Source organism: Pelophylax lessonae (genome assembly GCF_965119305.1).
Source record: "Pelophylax lessonae genome assembly, chromosome: 3".
Taxonomy (NCBI): Eukaryota; Metazoa; Chordata; class Amphibia; order Anura; family Ranidae; genus Pelophylax; species Pelophylax lessonae.
Window position 1 is genome coordinate 660,053,719 of NC_138770.1, and position 16,677 is coordinate 660,070,395.

Sequence of the window (16,677 nt, forward strand, 5' to 3'; positions counted from 1 at the left end):
ACTTGCCGCATTCCTCAATGCATGTAATGTGCCAAAATGGTTGTTTTTTGAGCTTAGAAACAGTGGGCTAAGTGGCCGGTCTACACTTCCCATTTCAGTTTATTTCTCCTACTCCTTTGCTCTGTTTCAGTCTTCCTTCTTTTACCTCCAAACTGGGGCAAATATAAAACCAGTGGGGACTTTGAGTAATTCAGGTGGCACTTTGAGTAATTCAGCATACATTATGTACTGTAAATATACATTGTATGTTTTTTGCAGCATAAAAATCTCATTATTATATGTATTATATGAATAAAACCAAATGTGCATTAGGTGCAATGTTCCTGGTTGTACGTTTTCAGCTTACATATTAGGTACCCCATATATCTCATACAATTTTACATTGGTTTCATTCATACAATGATAATCTTACAGTACAAAGAGACAGATAACAGGTTTCACTGGTTCATGGACCAGCTTTATCAGGAGGACATAAGAGGTATTATACAAATGTAGCATGAAAAGATGGTGGTGTATAGGAACCCAAAGGGAAATGTCTCACAGTACAGTAGAGCAGCCTTTTTCTAACCAGAGTGCCCTCCGGTTTCTTCAGGGGTGCCTTGGCAAAATGCCTAAAAAGTGCCCAAAAACTGTATACAAGCCGTTGGGTGGATGAAGCTTTATAGTTACACAAAGCCACAGGTTTTCACTGTGCACCATTACATCCTTTTAGCTGCAAGTGTCCTAACAATATCATCCTTGTTTGCCCCTCTCCGTCAGCACTGGGGTCACATTAGCTGAGTGAGGGGAGATACAATGCAATGCTAATCAGTACCAGTGTGCAAAGGTGTGTTTGCTTTGGAAGAATAAATTACCTCTAACGTTGGGTGCCTAAAGGCCCGTACACACGTACCGATCGTCGGCATACAAACGTCGGTGGACGAAGGATCTGCCGATTGTACGCGTGTTAGTATGGTGCCTCCGACAGATGTCTGCGCACAATCCGCTGACAAAAGTCTTTCTTGCAAACATGAAAATTTTTGTATGCCGACACCAGAACGGACGATTGTTCGCCTGTCAGTACACAATTCGGCCGACAGACCGCAGATTTGCAAGACTGGGCATGCTCAGAAAATAGAAAACACAGGGAAAGTTAACCATTACATGACATCACTTCTGCAATCGGCGGACAAAATTCTTGTGCTGTCCTTGTGCTGTCTTTGCACTTTTCAGCAGACACCGACATCCCGGGGAGAAAAGAGGAACATTTGTATGCCGACCATCGGTACGTGTGTACGGGGCTTTAGGTGTATGGATGTTGCTGATTTATATCAAACTATTAGTTTTGTTTTTTTTACATTTTTGAATGGGGTATTGGTGAGCAGCCCATAGACATTGTGACCAAAACTAGCTAGATCAGGAGGCAGTTATCTAATGTCATCTAATCCTGTCACAATATCCTATAATAACAACTAAAAACTCATAGGCAATCTGTATTATATTTACAAAAACCCTGTCTGCTGCACCAATCTTACACCTCGCCCAAAAATTTAGCAAGAAAATTAATTCTTCTGTAGATTACCTCCTCTGCTTTGCTAACCTCCCCCCACTTTCCCTTAACCACTTTACCACTAGTGCATTTTGCTGTCTTACGTCTGGGCCACTTTTTGCGATTCTGCGCTGTGCGACTTTAACTGACAAATGCGTGGTCATGCGACGCCGCACTTAAACAAAATTTACGTCCTTTTTTTCCCACAAACAGAGCTTTCTTTTGGTGGTATTTGATCACTTGTGCGATTTTTACTTTTTGCGCTATAAACAAAAAAAGAGCGTTTATTTTGAAAAAATAACAATATTTTTAACATTTTTTTTATATGAAATTCCCCCCAAAAAAGTAAGATTTAAAAACCAATTTTTTTTTAAATTTTTGGCCAATTTGTTTTCTGCTACCTATGTTTGGTAAAAAAAATCGCAATAAGCGTATTTTGATTGGTTTGCGCAAAAGTTATTGCGTTTACTAACAAAGGGAAAGATATTTTTTTTTGCGGGACTGCGACATTGCGGCAGACAGATCGGACCCTTGACTGACATTTTTGACACTTTTGGGGGTACCAGTGACATTACTACAGTAATCAGTGCTATAAATATGCACTGTTACTGTAAAAATGACACTGGCAGGGAAGGGGTTAATTTTATTGGAGAGGGAGGGGTTAATGTATGCCTGGTGCTTACTGACGTGTGGGGGGGGAGGTGACTGAGTGAGACAAGGACAGATCGGATGTCCAGCTATGCTGAACACTCCGATCTGTCACTCCCTGTCACTGAGGAGATCCGCCCGCTCTGTTTACACAGGCGGGCGGATCTCCAAACTGGATTCCCTGACGATCGGGGCAGAGCATCGGCGATCGCCGCTGCTCCTCCCCTGGCCCGACTCCCGCTGTGAATGAAAACAGCGGGAGCGCGCCTCCGGCAGCGCGCGAGCGCCGCCTACAGGGGGAGGAGTCTGGCGACGTAGGTCTACGTCGTCAGACCTACAAGAGCCACTTTGCCGCAGTAGTACTACGGTACTCAGCGGTAAAGTGGTTAAAGTGGTTGTTAAGCCACTTAGTCCCCTCTGTTATAATAAATGATTTGCCCCAGTGTAATACGCCACTAAATACCTTATTTTATAGCGCGTGACCAGCTGCCTCTGTCGATCTGATCAGGAGAAAGAGAGGAGAGAGGTGGCTGGTCACGTGAGCGCCTGGAGGTGCTAAAAAAAAGGTATTTAGCAACGTATTTTTTACAAAACACATACACTGGGGTAAATAATTTATTATAACAGAGGGGATTGTAGCACCAACACTAAGTTATGCTATCAGTAGGAAGGGAGGGCTGGGGAGCGATCTGAGCTGACAGGCAGGGAGGGGGGGGGAGGAGGACAGAGGAGAGCTGCAGATGACGGAGGCTCGTAAACTGACCACGGTGTCAGAGATCAGCAGCCATAATAAACCGTGGTCAGTTTACAGGAGGGAGGGGAGAACCAGGCAGGATCAGCCAGGTCTTTTAGGTGATAGGGCCAAATTACACAATACAAGCACTGTGCTGTGTAACATGCTTTAAGGCAGAGATATGCAAACTGTGGCCTTCCAGCTGTTGCAAAACTACAAGTCCCATCATGCCTTTGCCTCTGGGTGTCATGCTTGTGGCTGTCAAAGTCTTGCTATGCCTCATGGGACTTGTAGTTCTGCAACATCTGGAGAACCAAAGTTTGCGTTTCCCTGCTTTAAAGAGGTTGTAAACTCAATTATTTTTCTTTTGTTTTCACCCTGAAAGAGAAACACATAATGAGCTAGTATGTATCACATACTAGCTCATTATGCAATACTTACCTTAGAACGAGCCCCCGCCGTGCCGTCCGCTCACCTCTATGACGGGCGACATGTTCAGTCGCCCGTCTTCCGGGATCGCGGCATCCGGCCATCTGATTGGCCGGAGCCGCGGTGACGTCACTCCCGCGCACGCGTGGGAGCCGACGGTCACGGCACGGGGCTCTGAAGGAATGGCACCAGCGGCCGTTCCTTCAGAGCGCATGCGCCAGTGACGTCACTGGCTGCATGTAAGGTAAATATCTCCTAAACGGTGCATGTTTAGGAGATATTTACAGTACCTATAGGTAAGCCTTATCATAGGCTTACCTATAGGTAAAAGTGTCAGAGGAGGGTTTACTTCCTCTTTGAGGGAACTGGAATCATTTTTTTTTTTTTTATAGGGTAACAAACACTTTAAGCAAATGTCTTTTTTTTACTTTGCAGTACTTTGTTACAATGTAATATTTTTTTGCTTCCAGCAAAAACACTGTGATAAAACAGGGGCTGCGTCTTGCAGGCAACCTCGAAGTCTCTAAATCTGACACTCCAGGAAGTGTCGACTTTCCTGCTACATTGCAGGGCCCTTTATCTTGGCAAACAAGTCTCAGATTGCTGTAGCAACATAGAATGGTTTCCTATTTTTAGTTTTACATCTAAGGTGAGGTGACAGGGTCTCTTTAAGCACAACGTCTTGATGTCAGACTGTATACCACTGAATAAGGCAATTTGTTCTCCAGCCTTGGGCAGGATTCATATGAACCATAGTTAATATAGACAGCATAGATGGCAAAATACACATTACTTCTCTTGATGGCATGGTTCCAATTGTAATTAGCTATTAAAATCCAGCTCTTGCCTGGATCAGAATAATTAAAAAAAAAAAAAGAAAATACCAGGTAGACCAACATGTTGATATCATTTAATTTGTGTTCTGTAATATATACTGTGTAACAATTTATTTGTTTCTCATTTCAGTTAATGCTGCCCCGTTTGTTAAAGGAAGCAGACAGGAAGAAATGGTATGTAATCAGACTTCTCTATGTCTATGTCCTGCTGGTATTGTGATGTTACACTTTGGGGGAGATGTCTAAAGATTAGAGAGAAAAGATCCAATAACGTGGCTGATATATAAAGAAAGACTTCTGGAGTCACTGATCTGCAACGCGTAGATCAGGAGTTCTGGCTTTAGTCTGACTTAGGTTTCTGCTTGCTTGTTCCACGTCAGTTACTCAAACTACTGAAGCCAGAGACAACCATAGAACTAGAACTCCCAGGAGGCCAGAATAACAGCCCCCCATATTTCTCCCTCTCCCTCTTGGTCTCTTTATAACTTTTTTCAATTATTTTTATTGATTTCTTTATTTTCATTTTTATCGATGTATATTATCATTGTGTAGTTTGTGGATAATAATTGGCACATACATGGGTGTCTTTAGTATATACTACAATTGATTCTAATTTTTGCTAATTGTCTGCAATTAATTAGGACAATGAATGGGTGGAGCTTGTGATATGTAGTCACTATATATTTCAAAGTTTTGTGTCTAAATGTAGTTATGACTAAGGCCTTATAGGCTGAAACGCGTCAACTGATCTTATCAGAAGTTGTGTTCTGTGGTTCCTAAATAAAGATGAAGATTTTTTAAGAGCAACTACCGGTGTGCAGATCATCTTTCTACGTGTGCACTCAGTTAAACGGCTGTGGATCGGGCACCCGGGTGCTCATTTATTGGTGAGCTGTATGGGTAGTAGCGCTGCTCCTGTTTTCATATTTCTCCTACTACATGTTTCTTTTATTTTTGTTAACAAACTTTTTATTCAGGGTAAAAAAGGTGGTATATGTAAATGCAACACAGTACCCTAATAGATTGTGATATATAACCCAAAAAAGTTGGGACACTGTACAAATTGTGAGTAAAAAAGGAATGGACTAATTTACAAATCTCATAAACTTATATTTTATTCACAATATAATATAGATAACATATCAAATGTTGAAAGTGAGACATTTTGAAATGTCATGCCAAATATTGGCTCATTTTGGATTTCATGAGAGCTACGTACATATTCCAAAAAAGTTAGGACAGGTAGCAATAAGAGGCCGGAAAAGTTAAATGCACATATAAAGAACAGCTGGAGGACCAATTTGCAACTTATTTGGTCAATTGGTAACATGATTGGGTATAAAAAGAGCCTCTCAGAGTGGCAGTGCCTCTCAGAAGTCAAGATGGGCAGAGGATAACCAATTCCCCCAATGCTGCGGCGTAAAATAGTGGAGCAATATCAGAAAGGAGCTTCTCATAGAAAAATTGCAAAGAGTTTGGAGTTATCATCATCTACAGTAAATAATATCATCCAAAGATTCAGAGAATCTGGAACAATCTCTGTGCGTAAGGGTCAAGGCCGAAAAACCATACTGGATGCCTGTGATCTTCGGGCCCTTAGACGGCACTGCATCACATACAGGAATGCTACTGTAATGGAAATCACAACATGGGCTCAGGAATACTTCCAGAAAACATTGTCGGTGAACACAATCCACCGTGCCATTCGCCGTTGCCGGCTAAAACTCTATAGGCCAAAAAAGAAGCCATATCTAAACGTGATCCAGAAGCGCAGGCGTTTTCTCTGGCCAAGGCTCATTTATAATGGATTGGGGCAAAGTGGAAAACTGTTCTGTGGTCAGACAAATCAAAATTTGAAGTTCTTTTTGGAAAATTGGGACGCCATGTCATCCGGACTAAAGAGGACAAGGACAACCCAAGTTGTTATCAGCGCTCAGTTCAGAATCCTGCATCCCTGATGGTATGGGGTTGCATGAGTGCGTGTGGCATGGGCAGCTTACACATCTGGAAAGGCACCATCAATGCTGAAAGGTATATCCAAGTTCTAGAACAACATATGCTCCCATCCAGACGTCGTCTCTTTCAGGGAAGACCTTGCATTTTCCAACATGACAATGCCAGACCACATACTGCATCAATTACAACATCATGGCTGCGTAGAAGAAGGATCCGGGTACTGAAATGACCAGTCTGCAGTCCAGATCTTTCACCCATAGAAAACATTTGGTGCATCATGAAGAGGAAGATGCAACAAAGAAGACCTAAGACAGTTGAGCTACTAGTAGCCTGTATTAGACAAGAATGGGACAACATTCCTATTCCTAAACTTGAGCAACTTGTCTCCTCCCCAGATGTTTGCAGACTGTTATAATAAGAAGAGGGGAGGCCACACAGTGGTAAACATGGCCTTGTCCCAACTTTTTTAAGATGTGTTGATGCCATGAAATTTAAAATCAACTTATTTTTCCCTTAAAATGATACATTTTCTCAGTTTAAAGATTTGATATGTCATCAATGTTGTATTCTGAATAAAATATTGAAATTTGAAACTTCTACATCATTGCATTCTGTTTTTATTCACAATTTGTACAGTGTCCCAACTTTTTTGGAATCGGGCTTGTAATAATGCGGATTGATAAGATATAATACATTACAGGTTTCTTTTAGAGCTCTTTCAGGGCCAGTTCACATTAAAACTTGGTGTGGGAAAGGCGCATTCTGTACGCGTTTCCCGCACTGTGCTCAAAACACACCGCCTTTTCCGATCTGCTACAGATGGCAATGTAATGGTAATGGCACCCTAAACCCAGATCACAAATGCACTGCGTCTGTGATCTGGGTATGAGTAGCATATAAATTGGTGAGGTGAGTTTTTAAAAGTAGGGCATACACTACTTTATCTGTGTTGCAGCACACGTTTAGTCCATTCAAATGAATGGGCTTCAAAATCACACTCCACTGGAACACACAGCCAATTCGGTGTGAACCAGCCCTCAGACGAAGGGGGGCAGTAAAAACAGACAGGTTTTACAGCCCCCTGACCACCCAACTAAAGGCTAAACAACAGCCAGAGGGGGCTGTTTACATGCCATGGCTGTGGTGCTTTGCATTGCGTCAAATCTAACGCAACATGCTGAGCCAAACTCAGCCATTCAAGTCAAAGGGACTATGCCGCAACCATGAGTCAAACATTTTGCTTGCAGTTACCGAGCATTAGCCCCATTATAGGCTGGCATTGGGGAGGTGGCAGAATAACCTCCTAAACACCTGACAGCGGGGTGCTTAGCCTCATTCTGAAAAGTGGCACACCTCCGAATATTATTTATAACCAACATACATTTTTTTTTGATAGATTTGGGTTTATACTAATGATCGACCGTTATCGGATTTCCGTTGCCGATATTAGGCCGATATTTTTGTACATTTAAAAAATGTTTTATTATATTTATTTTTACACTTGACAGGCGCCGAGTACCCGGAAGTGATGTCATGACATCACTTCCGGGTTTTTACATGGAGACCCGATCAGAGCCGAATGCGGCTTTGATCAATTCTTCGGCGGGGTTCTGGCACTGAGCTCTGATCGCCTCAGTCTCTAGCCAACTGCCATCTGCCATCTAGCCTCACCCAGCTCCGCCTCACCAGCTGAACTTAATTCTGCCCCTCCAACCTTCTATACTCCAGCTCCTCCCATGCTCCCTCCGCTCCGTGTAATCTATGGTAATTGAAAAGACAAGAACTCACTGCTCAAGGTGGTGTGATTGCCTGATGACTCACACCGGTGCATGCCCCGGCTCGCCTCCGTGAAAACTTGATAAAGGAAAAGGAATTGGCAGCACTCCAGGTTGAGTCAAAATCCAGATTTATTGACTGGACAGCAACTGGATGTCCAGTCAATGAATCTGGATTTTGACTTGACCTGGAGTGCTGCCAATTCCTTTTCCTTAATCTATGGTAAGACTACAGTACTTTATTTGAGTGCCTGGGGAAACTGGTCCAGGTCTCCCGGTGAAATGGGAGAGCCGCATCGGTTGTCATTACAAGACAGCCGACCATCGGCTATGGACGCCGGTACCTGGGTGATGCCTCTAGCTGTAGGCATCATTCCGGTACAACATTTTCCCGAAATATCGTCAATATCGGTAACCTCCGGGGCTGATTCCGATATATCGGGGAAAGTGCATATCGCCCCCCGATATATCGGCTTTGCCGATAATCGGTCGATCCCTAGTTTATACGTAGGTATATGAGATGTATTACTGAGGATTAGTTCCCACTGCACATGCACATGCGTTTGTCAATTGCCCAACGCAGGCATAATGCCTGGAGAACATAAGATGTATTTTATTTTTATTTTTGTTTCCCTTTAAACTGTGGCCTTTCAAAAATTGATAAACATTTTACGCTGCAGATGCCTCAGCATTTACACAATCCCCTGTAATGTGTCTAACGTGTATTTCCTATGATTGTCATTTCCATCCAGTGGCCACAGTGTGGTATTATCCTAATTGGGATATTTCAGAAAAATACTGCATTATGACCACCAGGTGGCATTGACGACCATAGGAAATATACATATTAGACACAATACAGGGATTGTTTGTCTATAAATAGATCTCAAAGTGCTTGAAATGCATGGCAACACATATTAACACCTCATGCAATAACACAGACCTTTGTATATGCATTTTGGTGAGTTTTTAGAATGTAATTAGATAACCTGCTGCCCGAGGCACACCCAGATGATGTGACGCTTTTTTTTATACAGCTCTGCTTCTGATGTCATGTTACTTTATTAGTTCAAAACTGCTGAATTGTGTTGTTGGAGGCAGCATGTGGTCTGCTTTATATGCAAAGCCACTTTTTTCACTTTAAGGACCCCCCTACAAGATAAAGAAGACCTGGTTTCAAATTATTTGAATTATAAAGATCATTCTGACGCCGGTTAGCCTCCCTTGCTCATCCTTCCCATTATATACTGCATGTCTCTTGCCAAATGTAGCTATTCTTCATGTCTCCTACCGAATGTAGCTACTCTGCATGTCTCCTGCCGAATGTAGCTACTCTGCATGTCTCCTGCCGAATGTAGCTACTCTGCATGCCTCTTACCGAATGTAGCTACACTGCATGCCTCTGGCTGAATTTAGCTACTCTGCATGCCTCTTGCTGAATGTAACTACTCTGCGTGTCTCCTGCCGAATGTAGCTACTCTGCATGCCTCTTACCGAATGTAGCTACTCTGCATGTCTCCTGCCGAATGTAGCTACTCTGCATGTCTCCTGCCGAATGTAGCTACTATGCATGCCTCTTACCGAATGTAGCTACTCTGCATGCCTCCTGCTAAATGTAGCTACTCTGCATGCCTTCTACCAAATGTAGCTACTCTGCATGACTCTTACCGAATGTAGCTACTCTGCATGCCTCTTACTGAATGTAGCTACTCTGCATGCCTCCTACCAAATGTAGCTACTCTGCATGCCTCTTACGGAATGTAGCTACTCTGCATGTCTCCTGCTGAATGTAGCTACTCTGCATGCCTCTTACCGAATGTAGCTACTCTGTATGCCTCTTGCTGAATGTAGCTATTCTGTATGCCTCTTACTGAATGTAGCTACTCTGTATGCCTCCTGCTGAATGTAGCTACTCTGTATGCCTCCTGCTGAATGTAGCTACTCTGTATGCCTCTTGCTGAATGTAGCTACTCTGTATGCCTCCTGCTGAATGTAGCTACTCTGTATGCCTCTTGCTGAATTTAGCTACTCTGCATGATTCCTGCCGAATGTAGCTACTCTGAATGCCTTTGGCTGAATTTAGCTACTCTGTATGCCTCTTGGTGAATGTAACTACTCTGCATGTCTCCTGCCCAATGTAGCTACTCTGCATGCCTCTTACCGAATGTAGCTACTCTGCATGCCTTTTACCGAATGTAGCTACTCTGCATGCCTCCTACTGAATGTAACTACTCTGCATTTCTCTTACCGAATGTAGCTATTCTGCATGTCTCCTACCGAATGTAGCTACTCTGCATGCCTCTTACTGAATGTAGCTACTCTGCATGCCTCTTGCCGAATGTAGCTACTCTGCATGCCTCTTGCCAAATGTAGCTAGTCTGAATGCCTCTTGCTGAATGTAACTACTCTGCATGCCTCTTACCGAATGTAGCTACTCTGTATGCCTCTTGCTGAATGTAACTACTCTGCATGTCTCCTGCTGAATGTAACTACTCTGCATGCCTCTTTCCGAATGTAGCTACTCTGCATGCCTCCTGCTGAATGTAGCTACTCTGCATGCCTCTTACCGAATGTAGCTACTGTAGAGGACTGAAGAAGGGAACTGTTGCAGACTAAAGGGAGCTGCTGCCTGCCCTTAGCCTGCTGGTCTAGACATTGGCCCCCAACTGCTCTATGATAAACACAGCTCTGATGGTGAGAACTCAGAGATATTCATTTCCTTCCATGTTAGTAGATGTTTCCCTATTGGCCAAGTCAGAGCAATTTCCTAGTCAGACTTATTGTAAGATATTATTATTTGGACAGCTCGGCAATACGCATGATTTGTAGCTATCCTCAGAAGGGAATATTTTGGCTCCTGAGTACACACTGACAATATATTGCCTGCTATTACCTGCATCATCTCCTCAATTAGGTCTCAGGCTGTCAGATGAATGAGTGTTGTGTGTAGCTTTAGTAAATATGGTCCAATATATGTCAGAGTGAAATATTGTCAATTCTCTTTTCCCTCGTGGAACCTTAAATAGACTTCGAATGCAAGCGTTTATTGCTTGTTCGCTTTGATTTGTCTTATTGCTGCATCTTACAGAAAGAAAACCTGGGATGTCATGAAATAAATGGTAGACCAATGATCAATTGTTTTTTTATTTTCTGCTGACCCTGTCCCTGAAAATCCAACTGAACTTTACATGCGTACCTATGCAATTCAGGTATATGTACCTATTGAATAGAGAATTTAACTCAAGTTCCTCAAACCTTCGGATACCTGCAAGAAATCAACCTTCAGACTGAGAGAGTTTTAGGTACACCTTGTTAGTAAATTGGTATACTATTTAGGCAAGCAGCCAGCAATCCTCATATCAGCACTGTCCAGATATCTGACCGCGACCTGGCTCTGGGCCAGGTCCACCCAACACGGAGATTGTTAGCGCAGTTACTGTAGTTTGTCAACATAGAGAAAACAGAATAGGAAATGAAGGTTTACAGAAAGTTTTTTAGATAGAAACAGACCAGCATCAGGCTTATGATAGTATCCCGGCTGACATTGATCAGTCTCAGTGTCTCATCACACCGTATCATTCAAGACATTCCCGAGAGGATGTATCCACTTTCTTTATCTTAGAGCAGTGATGGCGAACCTATGGCACATGTGCACAGCTGGCACGCAGCTCTCTCTCCGTGGGCATGCGAGAGCCGCCACCACTGCCCGCACTGTGACAAGGGGAGAAGTGAGCGCGGACTGTCAGATTATTCCCCCCCTTTGCCCCCTCCTTCTTCTGTCAAGCAGCACGGGACAGGGAGGCGCTTGCAGGGGTCGCCGCCCACTCTGAATTCTCCTGCCTCCCCATTGGCTGAAGCCAGGGACCGATTAGGAGCCTGGACAAGTGCACCATGGGACATGTAGTCCCGGAAGGCTATAGCTCCATTTTAATCAAATAAAGAAAAACTACAGCCCCAGCATATCCTGAGAAAATAGGAGGAGGTACTACAAGAAAACAACAAGAGAAGGGCGCACCGACCTTGTGCATTACCACTTAAAAGTTTATTAAAATCAGAGAAGGGTAGCGTAGAATATACTCACAAACGTAGCATATGAACAAGCATGTAAGAAATGGGCACCGCTCGCTTCCAGGACACTTCTCTACTGCTGGATAGCATGATGGCGTCCTCAAAACCAGATGTGGCCTACGCATTTCGAGGAAGGACCCTCTTCCTCAGAGCCAAAATCGCAGTAGAGAAGTGTCCTGGAAGCGAGCGGTGCCCATTTCCTATATGCCTGTTCATAACCTACGTTTTTGTGAGTATATTGTACGCTACCCTTCTTTGATTTTAATAAACTTTTAAGTGGTAATGCACAAGGTCGGTCTCTTGTTGTTTTCTTGTAGTGCCTTTTGGTTACCCTTGGCCCTGAGCGGGGCAGCAAGACCACTTCATTTGTGTCATAAAACTGCCTAGAACAGTGATGGCGAACCTTGGCACCCCAGATGTTTTGGAACTACATTTCCCATGATGCTTAACTACAATGCAGAGTGCACGAGCATCTTGGGAAATGTAGTTCCAAAACATCTGGGGTGCCAAGGTTCGCCATCACTGGTCTAGAACATTCACCTTCCTGCATACCACTCGAGCGCAGGAGAGATATTGTTGTTTTTAGAAAATAAGAGGAGGGACAGCCTGGAGCCCAGGGAAAAAAAGGGCTGAGAGAGAAGGGAGAACAAGGGTGAGAGGAGTGTGGAGACGAGAGAAAGGAGGCTGAGGTAGTTCAGAAGGGAGAGAGCACCCAATTCACAACAGCCCCTGGAATTGAACCAGCCAAAGAGGAGCAAGAGGACGGTGCTGAGGACACCATCAAGAGTGGGGAGGGTGATCAAAGGCACCAACAAAAGGCAAAAGGAGAAGCTGGTGCCAGGCACACCGACACTGGATGCCGGAGCCGGGTGAGTGCTAAATTGACTACAATCCCTGTTGGGGTTTGCGATCGTCACCTAGGTGTCTGCAGTTTAATTGCAGTGTTGGCATTTTGAAAAAAAAAAAGATGGTTTTGTGATGAAGTTTGGGCACTTGGGCTCAAAAAGTTTCGCCATCACTGTCTTAGAGTAACTTCAAAGGTAAATTAATTGATGGTCAGGGGTCGTTCCCTGGTCAGCCTCCTAAAGCTGAAACCGTCCAATGCACACCCACTGCCTTCTTTTGAGAAATTTTTATAAAGAGACCTTTCAGGATGTGATTGTCACACGCACACTGGATTCTTTAAGACCCAGCGGTAGGGTTGCCAACTCATCCCTTTAAACCAGAACACACATTAATTACACAGGTTCTGTGGCTGATTAATGTGGTAATTAAACTCACTTAGTGCCTTATGTGCATTAGCCTTAGAACCTGTGTAATAAATATATGCCCTGGTTTAAAGGAATGAGGTGGCAACACTACCCAGCAGTGTTGCCAACCCCCCGGAGGGAAATTTACTGGCAGAACGTCCAAAATTTACGGACGGCACAAATTTTTTACTGGCATTGCAAAAATGTACATAAACAGGCTGTTTTCAGTGCTAAACCGTGCAAATATCAATAATTAAACTATAAACATGTAGATAGTGCTATTAGCAATGTGTTTAGGTTAAACAAAAGTCAAAAACCATATTTCTCCATTTACATGAAGATCAGATTAATATAACCCAGCCAGCACAGCGTTCCCCCATATATCAGAGTGTGCAGGATTTCCCTTACAGTGTAACTCTGACAGAAAGAGGAATGCTGCAGATCTTGATTTAAGGGGGAACTCTGATTTAAGTGGGTGCTCTGGTGACCAGAAACCGCCTTATATCAGAGTCCACTGCATTCCCCTTTACATCAGAGTTCTCTTTTACATCAGGGTCTGCAGAGTTCCCCCTTTGCACTGTAAGGGGAGAATCCTGCAGACTCTGATGTAGAGAGGAATACCAGGAACTCTGATAGGGGGGTGGGGGGACTCTGGTGACCAGAGACCACCTTCCACAGATAATTACACTAAGGTAAGGGGGGGGGGGTTCCCTGCTATAAGGGGGAAACCTTTATATCAGTTCCCCCTTACATTATTGTATTCACCCAGCCCTTACATCAGTGACCCCCCCTTAGACTGGCCTGGCAGCGCTGTCACTTACCTGAGGGTGGTCAGAGGCTGTGGAAATGATACGGGAGGTGGTCAGATGCTGTGGACATCATACCGGAGGAGGTCAGAGACTGCAGACGTTCTACAGGAGATGGTCAGAGGCTGCGCGGACATGGTACAGGAGGTATTGAGAGGCTGCAGACACCCCCATTCCCCCCCAACAGTAGTGTCCTAATCTGCCCCCCTTCACCCTCCACATCAGTGTCCACCTCTGTCACCTTTTACATCACCCTCCCACAGCAGAGTCCTCCTCTGCCCACCTTCATATACCCTCTACAGCACTGTCCTTCTGTGCCCCCTTCAGACCCCATAGTACTGTCCTTCTGTGCCCCCTTCAGCCCCCATAGCACTGTCCTGTGTCCCCTTCAGACCCCATAGTACTGTCCTTCTGTGCCCCCTTCAGCCCCCATAGTACTGTCCTGTGTCCCCTTCAGACCCCATAGTACTGTCCTTTGTCCCCTTTAGCCCCCATAGTACTGTACTGTGTCCCCTTCAGCCCCCATAGTACTGTCCTGTCACTGTGTCCCCTTCAGCCCCCATAGTACTGTCCTGTGTCCCCTTTAGCCCCCATAGTACTGTCCTGTGTCCCCTTTAGCCCCCATAGTACGGTCCTGTGTCCCCTTTAGCCCCCATAGTACTGTCCTGTGTCCCCTTTAGCCCCCATAGTACGGTCCTGTGTCCCCTTTAGCCCCCATAGTACGGTCCTGTGTCCCCTTTAGCCCCCATAGTACTGTCCTGTGTCCCCTTTAGCCCTCATAGTACGGTCCTGTGTGCTGTGTCCCCTTTAGCCCCCATAGTACTGTCCTGTGTCCCCTTTAGCCCCCATAGTACTGTCCTGTGTCCCCTTTAGCCCCCATAGTACGGTCCTGTGTCCCTTTTAGCCCCCATAGTACGGTCCTGTGTCCCCTTTAGCCCCCATAGTACTGTCCTGTGTGCTGTGTCCCCTTTAGCCCCCATAGTACGGTCCTGTGTCCCCTTTAGCCCCATAGTACAGTCCTGTGTCCCCTTTAGCCCCCATAGTACGGTCCTGTGTCCCCTTTAGCCCCCCCCATAGTACTGTCCTGTGTCCCCTTTAGCCCCCATAGTACTGTCCTGTGTGCTGTGTCCCCTTTAGCCCCCATAGTACGGTCCTGTGTGCTGTGTCCCCTTTAGCCCCCCATAGTACTGTCCTGTGTCCCCTTCAGGCTTCAGCCCCCCTAGTACTGTCCCTTGTCTGTCACTGGCTCCATATATTCCGCCGCCGCGGCCGCCTGCTGAACTTCAAGCTCAGCTTGGCTCCTGATTTTTAAATTCTGGCGCCTGATCCATGATCCGATGATCCAATCAGCAGCACTCAACTTGCGAGTCGCGGCGCCTTGCTTGTCGTCACAAGTCAAGTAGGCGTGCCGCACTCACAGCTTCTGACTCTGAGTCCTGACAGCAGACAGACCCACCCCCCTGGCCAGGGCTCCGCCCGCCCGAATACAGGAAATGATCGGGTCATCTCGGGCATTTCTGGAACTGCACATGCGCAGTTCCGAACCGAGCCGATCGCTGCCGTTTTTCACTGGCACTTTTCTCCTGCTACGGGCATTTACGGGCAGGAGAAAAGTGCCCTGATTTAACGGGCTGTCCGTAAATATACGGACGGTTGGCAACACTGCTACCCAGCGGGGACCAAAGGATCAATGCCAAAAATGAAAGTGAAACAACAGTACAGTAGGAGAAAGAGAGAAAGAGAGAGAGATCAAGGGAGAAGTATTTTGATTAGTACTATGCTTTTACATCTTGGGGTGGGAGAATTGTAACAGTGTCCTTTTTGGGGTATTGCCCTTATTTATTGCCTTTTTGACATGAAGTACTTATTTTGTGGTCCATGGTTTAGAGCAGGGGTGTCAAACTCAATTTCATTTGCGGGCCGCATCAGCATTATGGTTGCCCTCAAAAAGCCGGTTATATCTGTAGGATTAGATGTCCAGAGCACCCCACGCTCCTTAACAACCTTACATGAGATGTCAAGAGACCCCCCACCATCAGAAGTCAAGAGTCTTGTACCCTTCCTTACATCACAATGCACCCCCTTATCTTGTACTGTTGCCAGGAAGAAGATGCGGGTCAATCTGGGAAGAAGTGCAGGGTCTGGAGGAGACCCAGAGGAAGGCTGGAGTCAGCTTCCAGAGTCTGCTGAATGCTGAGGCAAGGGGAGGGAGAGGCAAGGAGGTGTTGCGGCTGCACAGAAAGGCGCAGGATCTATAGGAGGAGTTCTGCACTCCTCTCTGCTGCGGACTGCTGAGAAAGGGGGGGGCAAAGACGAGCCTTTCTGCAGCTGCACAGAGGAGTGGAGGATCTGGCAAAGGAGTTCTGTCCTCTCTGCTGCCGACTACAGAGACAAAGTGGGGGCAGAGACAAGAGGGGTGCAGCAGCTGCAGGAGAGGTGCGAGGGCCACATGAAATGGCCTGGAGGGCCGCATTCGGCCCGCGGGCCTTGTGTTTGACACCTGTGGTTTAGAGTGTTACTAAAAGAAAAACTGTTTTTTAGATTTAAATAGTGGGTAGGGTATTAAAACCTCTGTCAGGTTGTTATTGCTGTCTGTGTCTGTTAGGTAAATTTACTCTCTCTAATTGTACTGATCGCCAAAATCAAGT

The 16,677-nt window shown here is 45.3% G+C and overlaps 1 protein-coding gene across 1 annotated transcript in view; it reads left to right on the forward strand.

The window, feature by feature from the left end:
* The window catches only part of CHGB (chromogranin B), a 129,927-nt gene that overhangs the window by 51,347 nt on the left and 61,903 nt on the right, over positions 1-16,677 (forward strand). Inside the window, exon 2 of the mRNA XM_082251242.1 lies at positions 4,305-4,348. Within this exon, the coding sequence (XP_082107368.1) occupies positions 4,305-4,348 (44 nt within the window). The remainder of the gene's footprint in view (positions 1-4,304; positions 4,349-16,677) is intronic.